General features: G+C 41.7%; 1 protein-coding gene across 2 annotated transcripts in view; it reads right to left on the bottom strand.

Annotated features, from left to right (window-relative positions):
- LOC105876132 (2'-5'-oligoadenylate synthase 1-like) overlaps positions 1–11,282 on the bottom strand; it is a 34,437-nt gene that overhangs the window by 17,704 nt on the left and 5,451 nt on the right. For both annotated transcript variants that reach the window (XM_076008204.1, XM_076008205.1), the window contains exons 4-5: positions 6,499–6,689; positions 3,146–3,306 (exon numbers count right to left, since the gene is read on the bottom strand). In XM_076008204.1, the coding sequence (XP_075864319.1) occupies positions 3,146–3,306; positions 6,499–6,689 (352 nt within the window). The remainder of the gene's footprint in view (positions 1–3,145; positions 3,307–6,498; positions 6,690–11,282) is intronic.

Here is an 11,282-nt window from a genome sequence, read left to right as displayed (position 1 = left end):
AAGATTAGATATAGCAGAAGAGACAATTAGTAAACTGTAAGACAGATCACTAACCAAAATGAAATAAAATGTTATGTCCAATCTTTCATGTAAATTGAACAGAGATTTTTGAAAATTCATATTCCAGAATACATTTTTTTAAATGTCAAGACTATGAAGTGCTAATTGGCTCCATAAAAAGATTACCTAAAATCATTATGTTTTCTCACCTCACTTTTCTCATGAGTATATCTTCCTCTCTCAGTTGGGGATGGGGGGAATTAGGAAGAGTGAAAGGCAGTTAGAATAAATTAGCAACCCAACATTTCTGTCACACATTAAAGACAAATCTTGATATTCCCAACATGATAATTGTATGCTGGGAGATATGGTTCTAGGTGGGTGAAGTTTAGTCCTGTGAATACCCAGAGAGCCTGAATCAGGTATGGAATCTTTCGGAAGAATGCAGGTAGGTTTTGAGAAAGTACTATCCTAGGCAAACTGGCATGAAACTCACTGTCCAGTGAGCATCACAAGAAATTTTTGCTATAATTATACATGGAAATAGGACATGGTTCCTAGCAGCGTTTGGTCACGAGTCCTCAGGTAATAACATCTGCCATCTCTTATTTTTTCGTCAACCCAGTTAAAAACAACTCCATATCCTACAATGTGGCTTTAAAAGGACTATTTGTTGGAGAAGAGCCTGAAGGTTTTCTGAACTGAGAATATAAAGAAACAGAAATATTCTGGTTTTCAATAACTCTAAATCAAAGTGATAAGAAAGAAGAGATAATGGATGAACATCCCAATTATAACCATAAGTGTGATAGGCACGACATATTTTACAGCACTGTCTCCGTGAAAGCTCAGAATAGGTCGCCCCATTGTGGTTTTCAATAATGAACATCCTGGTAAGTAAAGAAAGGAGCGCAATATCTTGGCGTGTGGGTGATTTCCAGTACCTAGGGGTTACTGAGCAGGTCCCCTGAGACTTCATTCACAAACACGGCCCAGAAAATGACTGACACAGAACAGTTGCTGTTAGTAGGCTAAAACGTGGACTAGTTCCAAAGGAAAAGAAAGGCTTTTTTCTCACATCCATCTTTCAAAATAAAGTAACTGAATAGCTTTAAAAATAACAGCAACAAACAATATATCACCAAAAACCAGGTATCAACTGAAACAATAAACTTCTTTACTCTCTCAGTGGGTGGGAGTCAAAACCAACTGTCAGACTCACATATCTGCTTCTTTTCCATTTTTAACTCAAGTTTTCCCTGCAAATGAATCTTGGTATGGTCTGGGCAGAAAAGAGCCAGAAAAAGCAACTGCTGCATACAGATATCAGCCCAAGAACCCCCAGAACAGTCTACCTCTTCTGACTTCACACTCCTTTTCCTTCAGTCTGTCTTGAGGTCCCATTCCTCTCTAATTAGGTTCCCTTTTTTGCCATAGGAATTTACTCCGCAAAATAAAATATGGGATGAAATATATTCTGGGCTGAATTAAAATCATTAGCCCCTTGAAAAAATCATGCCAAGGAAGGGAAACAAACAGGCATTTAATAGGCACAAAGAGAAGGATAGGGGTTACCTGGGAATCCTGTTCAACTTAAAATGTTTTTCAAATTAGATTATTTAATGAGTTGAAAGTATAGAAGGAACATAGGTTAGAAAATTAATTTGCTTGTTTTCAGTCAAGAATAATGACGGCCAATGAACCAAGTTTTTCAAGGCCGTTATTTTTCATGGGTTTCACTTCAAACTCGTTCTGAAAATCTAATAAAATATAAATTTCAAGTGCTATATTGTTGAGAAGTGTGTCTGAGATATGGAGGGAAAAACGAGTTAGAATGCTGCATCTGTAAGATTCTCTGAAGTTTCTCAGGCTGGGAATATAGGAAAAGGACAAAATAATGAAGAACAAAGATTTTTGAGTCCAAATAAGATCACCATGGAAAGGGTATACTCCAGTCTTATTTTTAATGTCCCTTTAGAGTACATTAACTGCCCTGTTTTGATAAATAATAATAACAATGGTATATAATATACCCTACAGTTTACAAATTTAATGGGGGAAAACTTGGAAGAAGCAATGGGTAAAAATGAAAAACACATTCTCCCATTTCTTCTTTTTTATTTTTTTCTTTTTTCTTAAAGGTGGTCTTTCCCTGTCCAAAGTGTTACCGTAAGTGAAACACCCTCATCTCCCTTTCTGCCTGACCAACGCCAACATACTTCATTTCGGTCACCAACATGCCGTTCATCTGTCATCTTTTGCTAACTACCACAATTTAGTAGGTGTCGGTACTACTGAAGGTAGTGTTTTTCATTAAAAGACACATTCACACTAGTTCTCTACACTTAGTGGAAGCCAGGGCTTGGTAATGAATCTATTATTTAAATTAATAAACAGTTCTGGGACATTGTTTTTAAAACATTAATCTTACTTTAGAATTCAAGTGACACACAGCCTGGCTTGTTTTTCTCAAGAAAAATGTGTTGTTCACTTGACAACATAGTTATTTGCACGTGTCTGCATCCTCAATTCACTAAATTGAAAAAAAAAAAAAGGATAGCAAGAGATGCAAAAATGAAATAGAAAATAACATATTAGGGCCTTTTCTCTTTTCTTTCTTTCTTTTCTTTTCTTTGTTTGTTTTTGGAACTCACCAAAAAAAAACAAAAAAAACATGGGCTTGATTAGTTCAAAATTGGGGCAAAGACACATTGTGTGTAATGTCAGGGAAGTCACATCAGCAAGAGACCTGAGGACATCCCTGAAGGGAACTTTTGTAAGACAAATGTGTCTCAAAGACTCTTCAGTGCTTGGAGGTACCTTCCCCACCCCTTCCTGTTTGCATTCCTCAGAGTCAGATTTCAGCTAAGGGAATGGAAATTAAATAAAGGTGCACTGGGGAACACATAATTAGTCCTTAAATCATAGGATCTCAAATTCGTGAAATTTCATCAAAAGTTTAGTAGGAGTCTTAAAAAAATGCCTCTAGGGCAATCTCTCCAAGTTTTCTCCCAAGAATTTAATGTTAAGCATACACAAGTAATTATTATTCGATAATGCTCTTTTGTGCCGAGCTAAGAATTTTCCTTAACAGCCCTTTCCACCTGTGGAATAAAATAATTCACAGAAACACATTCACCCCGACCTGTTCCCACGTGAAGTTTGCTTCAGGTTTTTTCTCAGGACATCCAACCCTTCTCTCAATTGTTTCTTGCAGTTGTTCACATTGGCAAACACATCGCTAAACAGCACTATGTCAACCTCAGAGCATCCTTGAGTGTCCGTCCCCTTGGTGTAAGACCCGCCCTGTGAAGACAAAAGATACCACGTGCGGAAAACCTAAACAAACCCTAAGGGAAGTGCGGAATTCAAGTCATCTCCCTCCACCCTGTACCCCCAGAAAAACACAGGAGAAGAAGAAGGTGCTCAGTAATGGTCTACTGAGAATTTAGGTTCTGTGGAAAAGAAAAAAGTATTTTTGAAAAAGCCCTGAAAATCTTTATGAACAGCCACAGCTAGAAGTTCTCAGACTCTTCCTGCTTGAGAGGTTGTGAGGAACACATGGGGCAGGAGTGAACTTCACCACTGTACACCAGAACCCAGCCCAATACTCACACGTAGCAGCCCTTAGCAAACACTGACAGGGCAACCCCAAATATTGGTGCTGCAACACAAATCGTACCTATAGAAGTCAGAATTACAGTGACTATTTGATGTTTCTGGTTGATGTTAGTTTGTTATGTTTCTAAATCTATCACGAATGATTTTAACACAGGATTATGTCATTATCATTAATGAGAATTTACATCAAAGCTATTGCTAAATGTAATTTTATAAAAGTTAAAACTTTAAGTAATTAACAGCACATATTCCTTTCTTTAGCACTTAAGGAAAACTAACTCTACATGGCAAGTTCCCAAAGGAGCTTCCTTAGCAGTACAAGGAATCGCTATCTATGATTCAAGAACCATCATATCCCATAAGGAAAAGGCAAAACCAATCTGTCGAAGGTAGAGTGTGACCCATAAAATGACAATGCAATTTCGTATGAAGTAGGAAACATTTTGAAACTCTGAACTCATTGTCATTTATTGTAAATTAATCCCTTAAGGATTTCCAACAGCCCCTTCGGTCAGGTGCTGAGAGCTGAAGTAAACAAGAAGGCACCATTTTGAAATCTTGGCATCTCCCTGGCCTGCCCCAGGAGGACACTGAGCTCTTCACAGAGGCATGACAGCATGCACAGAGTACGGACAGGTAGAGAGGAGAGCTTGTGGGTCATGAGGAAGGTATACTATTAGAGAAAATAGGGGGACAAATACCACCTACTAACAAGAGCTGTTGTAGGTCAAGGGCAAAGGGTGTGGATATATCTCCCAACTCGTAGGACCATGATAGACACTTTAGAGCAGCATTTCCAAGAGTGAGAACCACAACGTACCAGTAAGGGGTCAGTTGAAGGTAAGAGACACCATTCTAGTTACTTTAAGCAGAAAAGGATGTAATTCAGGGAATCATTGGAATAGCTAGACGAATAGGCTCCAGGCTGGGCTTTGAGGACTGACTTTCAGAATAACACTGCAGAACTGGACTGCTAAGGAAACTGTTGTCCCAGTTTCAGTCAGAGAGCTGGAATCTGAAAGCTGCCATGGCAACTGCTGGCTCTAGGATTGAACTGCCCTGGTTGAGATCTAGGAATCAAGACGCTGCCTCTAGGCCGGGCGCAGTGGTTCACGCCTGTAATCCTAGTACTCTGGGTAGGCCAAGGTAGGAGGATCACTTGAGGTCAAGAGTTCGAGCCTGTCCTGAGTAACAGGGAGACCCTCTCTCTACTAAAAATAGAAAAAATTAGCCGGGCGTGGTGGCACACGTCTATAGTCCCAGCTACTCGGGATGCTGAGGCAGGAGGATTGGTTGAGCCCAGGAGTTTGAGGTTGTTGTGGGCTGTGATGATGCCACTGTACTCTAGCCTGGGTGACAGAGCACGACTCTGTCTCAAACAAAACAAAACAAAACAAAAAAGTTGTCTCTGCAACTGTGGGTCCTAGAAACATTCCATCCAGGGAGTAGAAGTTATGGCCACAACTCTTGGCTCCAAAGTCATTCTGTATCTGTTATATCTGCACTAGCTAGAATGGTGCCTGAGGCCCCACCGCCTCTCAGTTTTGGGCTCAAATCTTGCACTAGCGCAACTAATTGATGAAACCTAAATCCCATTAGAAATCATAGCCGCACAGGAACATGGGAAATGTAGGGGTTTTTAGTTTCCTTAACCTGAGAGCTCTTAATATGCTAATGTGTGCTATCAATCTCCAGGAATGGAATAAAGGGTACAGCAATTCCTGAACTTAATTGATTATCGGTCCCTGTTTTCAGTGAGCATCTTGCAGGACTGGAACCAGAGCTCTAGCTCCAAATTCCTAGCTGTGCACCCTAAATACCTTATCTCTGTAGCATAAAATATGGAGCTTAATATTCAGGCTTTCGCCACAGCTATCTTGCTAGAATTCAACCATACATATTTAACACTGAGTTACATTAAAAGATAATTTTTACTTTTCAATAAAGGTTTAAATATGTCTTTAAAACAATTATGTTTTTGTTTTGTTTTGTTTTTTTGAGACAGGGTCTTGCTCTGTCGCCCAGGCTGGAGCGTTGTGGCACGATCATCGTTCACTGCAACCTCAAACTCCTGGGCCAAGCAATCGTCCCGCCTCAGCCTCCCAAAGTGCTGGGATTACAGGTGTGAGTCACCATGCCCAGTTATGCATGCATTTTTAAATGAACAAATGGAAAAAAAATATCAGAATAAAATGCCCTCAGAAATATGCCCTGCATTTTTTTTTCTAAACACATACTAGATAATATGCACTGATGGTATTAACATTAAAAATAATAATATTTTTAATGTTATTAAAGAGAAGCCGCACCGTCATTCTTGTTTGAATCCCTTCCCTGTGTGCACGCCATTTTCTTCCCTCAAGGAAGTTTTCACAGCGAGGCTCTGCACTCTGTGAACAGCCACTCCTGGACACAGCGAAGTGTCGTTCAGTTGACAGGGAGCCCATCAGCGCAGCACCTAATTACTTCCACAGGCGGGTCGCTCCAGCATGAAATGGGGCCCCAAGGGGTGGGGGGGGGGGAAGGCTCACCTCCTTTGCCTCGAACTCCCTTAAGCATCCCTTTACAAATATCGGTCAAGTGTGAGCCAAGTCCTTGGCCCTGCCAATGTAAAGGCACTTTCGTCCCTTGGGCAAAAACTGCCAAGCGTAATGGGTTCCAGCTGTTGCACGCTTGAGTGCCTGCTCAGCCGGTCTGCAGCCTGGCCTGGCGTTTCAAAGGGCTCCTACCAGGCCTGTGTCACCCCCATGCAGAAGGTGACGCTGGGTTTGAACATGTGGGCCTGCCCTGTGGATGTGTGCTCCCTCCAAGGGAAAGGAAACGGCCTCCTTCCGGCTGCTGCGTGGCCTGGCCGGAGAGCTGGGGAGCTCAGATTACCTGGATCACTCGGGAGGCCGGCGCCGGAAAGCAGCCCTGGATCAGCTCGGTGAAGGCGCCAATCTCAGCAACACAAGCAGCACTCAGAGGACCCGAGGCAGGGCGAATATTTTCGTCTGCAAATCTCTCTAGCTCTTGGGGACTTTTACACTCCAGCATATTATGAGGTGAAAATCCTGTGGACATTTGGGCTACACAGAGAAATGATCAGTATTTGGTATTCACTCCACAGAAATAGATGTGCGTGTGAAGTGGGGGTGGAGGTGGAGGGAAGGCAAGAATCTAATCCTGTGTGCAAATTATGTCTTGCTTGCCACTGAAATGGCCTTCGTCGCTGCCTACCAGTGAGGCATCAGTTGAACCAGCAAACTTCATTCCCTCCATATATAGCTGACATTTTAACCCTAGATCTCTCTAGAGTAATGGCTAAATTGCTCATAAAACCGAGCTATTCAGACATTTTTATGCCACACAAAAAAGTCTTTGCCCCAATTTACTAAATTGTTTTAAGTTTCTATATCAAACACATGTAAGTTAACAAGTTTCAATTAAATGATAACAGAGAATTCCAAAGTAAGCCATCTAGTCTCAGAGGCTCAAACTGTCAGCCCAGAGGCCATATTCTACCTGCAGAAGTTAGGTTTGGCCTACACAGTGCTTTCAAAAAGAAAAAACTGAGCCAACATTTAGAAATCCAGAGATCCTATATATATTTTTTTTAAATGAGGCTATCAGAGGTGTTTGCTTTAAACCAGAAGATCTGACAAGACCAAGTGCACCCTTCACAGGAGGGAACTGGATTCTGGAATTGCTACTGCCTGTTGGGGGAGAGGAAGGTGGCACCAGGACCCCAGGCTCCTCTAAGCCCTGTGACTCCCACCCTGAGGCTGAACAGCCTCTGGCATTTATCCTGTTGCTCAAGCTGGGGTTTTTCACAATGTTGAATTGTTTCCCTGCACCCATTTCTCTGCCATAGAGAAGAAAGAAAAATGGGAAAGATCATATTCTCTTTCTTAGGCCAGGCCTGATTCACTCATTTAAGATATCTGCCTGGCCCTGTCCAGAGTTTGTCACCCCGAAAGACTAAAAACATTCTTTTTTTTTTTGAGACAGTCTCACTCTGTTGCCTGGTCTAGAGTGCTGTGGCATCAGCCTAGCTCACAGCAACCTCAAACTCCTGGGCTCAAGCAATCCTTCTGCCTCAGTCTCCAGAGTAGCTGGGACTACAGGCATGCACCACCATGCCCGGCTAATTTTTTCTATATATAGATAGTCGGCCAATTAATTTCTTTCTATTTTTAGTAGAGATGGGGTCTCGTTCTTGCTCAGGCTGGTTTCGAACTCCTGACCTTGAGCGATCCGCATGCCTCTGCCTCCGAGTGAGCCATTACAGGCGTGAGCCACCGTGCCCGGCCAAAAACATTCTTTTAAGGGAAAAGCCACAAGGACTTGCTCAGATCCAGGGCCAGGCATGGGCACCGCTATAAGGAGGTGAGTGTGTCTTACCATAGGACCTACCACCTGTCCCCACCCTCACCTCTGCCTGTGTCGCCACCCCAGCCCCCCAGGGAGGATCTCAGCTATGTGTGGAGAGGCGGTGGTTCAGGCTCTAGATCAGCATTTTTCAGGGACCACAAAGAATCATAAAAGATTTAATCGGCCGCAATCCATTTTTTTAATAAAGAAAAGGAATATAATAGAAAAATGCCAAAATTCATCAGGCACAGTAACAATATTAAGACGCTGTGAATTTGTTGTTTCACATGCACACGTGTGTACTGTGTGGCTGTATTAAAAATGTCTCCTGTGGGTCACAGACAAGAAGTGAGTAACCCTGCTCAATACCAGTGGTCCCAGATCCTGGGGGCCTGTGACACCTTCGTTTCTGGGAAGGTCGTGAATCTGAGAACCTGGCAGCCTTTCTAAATGCTTTATAAGAATTTTATGGACGAGACACGCTCAACAAACATCCACAGGAAAACAACAAAACTAGATGAATACTTTTGAGAGATCTTTTAAATTCATTTGAGCTACAAGAAAGTAAAGGAAGTCCCCAGAAGCTGAGCACCAGGTGAAAGCAGGACATGAAGAGACGGTAAGGGCACCGGCTGCCTCTGTGTTTGCAACCCCAGGTCTCCTAACTCCGTCTGTCAGCCACTCAGGCCTCAGGCCACCCACACCCAGGGGCTCGAGGGAGATGCCCACCTAAAGCCAAGGCCTCAAAGGCCAAATGGTCAGTGAAAGGATGAATGAAGGAGCCCAAAGAGGGATGACAGCAAAGAAACTCCATAACCTTCGCACTGGGTCGATTGAAAAAAGAATAATCCCTGGTGATCTGAAATGACAAAGTGAGGACGGGCGCGGTGGCTCACGCCTATAATCCTAGCTCTCTGGGAGGCCGAGGCAGGCGGATTGCTCAAGGTCAGGAGTTCGAAAGCAGCCTGAGCAAGAGCGAGACCCCGTCTCTACTATAAATACAAAGAAATTAATTGGGCAACTAATATATACAGAAAAAATTAGCCGGGCATGGTGACACATGCCTGTAGTCCCAGCTACTTGGGAGGCTGAGGCAGGAGGATCACTTGAGCCCAGGAGTTTGAGGTTGCTGTGAGCTAGGCTGATGCCACGGCACTCACTCTAGCCTGGACAACAAAGCGAGACTCTGTCTCAAAAAAAAATAAAACAGAGTGAGACTCTGTCTCAAAAAAAAAAAAGAAATGACAAAGTGGCCCTCATTTGGGTTTATAGAACAAATTCATATTATCATTGAGAATTAATTTTAGAGTAGGCTCAGGCTAGTAAAGGGGCCAAGTGCCTTGCAGAAGAAAATGCTAATCCTCTCTGGGAATGAGCTTTTATCTGGATCTCACCCATGGAACATTTACAAAACTTGAATATATATTTAGCTGTAGATAAAACTCAACAAGTTACTTCCTGTTCCTTAGTTCAAAATGAAAGAAAAAAAAAACCTCAACAAGTGTCAGAGGATGACTATCACACAGATTAAATTCTCTGACTACCATGTAATTAAATGACAAATCAGTAACAAAATAACTAAAAATATCTCATATTTTCGAAATTAAATTAAACCACATACTTTCAGATAACTCTTGGGTCAAAGAAGAAATCATAACGGAAATCAACATACTTAGACTTCACAGTAACAAGAAACTGTATATCAAAACTTAGGAGATGCACAGCCCCTTGTTTAATTTCATCAATTATGCTAAATTAACAGATTTGGGGTGTTTTTTAATCCTTTTTGATTCTTTTGCTTGAGACATGATAACTAATTGGTATATTACTCTTTTTAGGGACAATTTAACTGAAGTGGAATTAATCCTTTGTCAGTGACATCATTTTTATTTACAATCAATTATGTATCCCTGAAAACAATTTTAATTTATCGACAGACTTTCCTAAATGGTCAACCACCAGTTAGTTTAGAGAGGATAAACTTGAGAGCAAAGGACAATCAATATGGGAGCAAAAGGTACAATATTAACATCTTAGTTTTCTGGTTATTTTTGACATGGGCAGGCCTTAAAAATATAGCTTACTTCTCTATCTTCCGTGGTACTATATTTTGTTGTACTATAAATGTATTGCTCCTGGCTCAGGATCATCTATTTCACCCAGACCAAATTAATATGAACAAGCCAGGGCAAAGGAGTTTGGCACACAGAAACTGGGGATGGGAAGATGGGATTAAGAATAGAATTCTTACTAATGAATAAATTACACTCTAAACATATCATAACTAACTCTTTTAAAGTAGAAGTTGCAAGGGATGGAATGTATGATATAATTAAAGGATTCCTGCCAGGGAAATCTGGAAGCCACTGTTCTGGACTCTTCTTTCTTGCTCCTAATTAAAAAAAAAATTATGCCTCAGAGATCTGCTTTTAAAATAATAATGAACTAATAAGATAAGGCAATTTGTAGTATTCATAATTCACAAAAGTATTCTTCCTGGTTAAATATGTTTATATGCGTTTGTAAATATTACCTTAAGGAGTCAATGCCTTCATCTAAAGGAGTGTCTGCAAGGGCAGGAACCTCAGGACTTGTCAAAAATATTTGGGGACAGTTATGAACCAAAGGTTGCCTATGGAGCCTTCTTCAGAAAGGCTGGTGTAGTCTCCTCCTTGGCCTGCCCAGCTGACTCCCAACTGAAGTCATTTATGTCAACCTTTCGAAGAGTGTCTTAAGTATATGTATGTGCAAATTATCTGCAAAATCCTTAAGCAGCCCAATAAATAATGACAACTACGTACTTAGGCCAAATCTACTATTTCACAATCCTTTTTTCAGATTTCTGTCCCAGAGTCCAGGCTCAATTTCAATCTTACCTATTTTTCCTCCTATCTCTGCCTTCTCCCAAATTCTCAGATGTGGGTGCCCACACTCCTATTCCTCCTACCAGCCTTGTTAGCTTCTCCAGCCCACTCCAAGTCCTGAGGCAATCAGCCTCAAACATATGGTGACAGAATTCTCTCCAAATTCAAGCAGTCCTTGCATGATTTGAGGAATTTATGAAAATCCAAACCCAGAGTCTTCTTTACCCAACACATTAAGGCCTGGAGTCCCCCAGGCCCGTCTCAGAATAGATGCTCTTCCTACCTTACTGTACTTTCCAACTTGGCCAGGTCGTGGTTTGGTTTCTGCCATACCAACTTGTGTTCTGCCTTCAGTTTCTGCCATACCAAGTTGGCTTCTGCCATAAGATCTGCCCCTAAGTGTCACCCAGTCTCCCCCCATGACCAAGCCTACCTGCATTTCTG

Source organism: Microcebus murinus, chromosome 11, assembly GCF_040939455.1.
Source record: "Microcebus murinus isolate Inina chromosome 11, M.murinus_Inina_mat1.0, whole genome shotgun sequence".
In the NCBI taxonomy this organism is placed as follows: domain Eukaryota; kingdom Metazoa; phylum Chordata; class Mammalia; order Primates; family Cheirogaleidae; genus Microcebus; species Microcebus murinus.
Note: the sequence above shows the minus strand (reverse complement) of the source record. Positions and strands in the feature narration are given on the sequence as shown.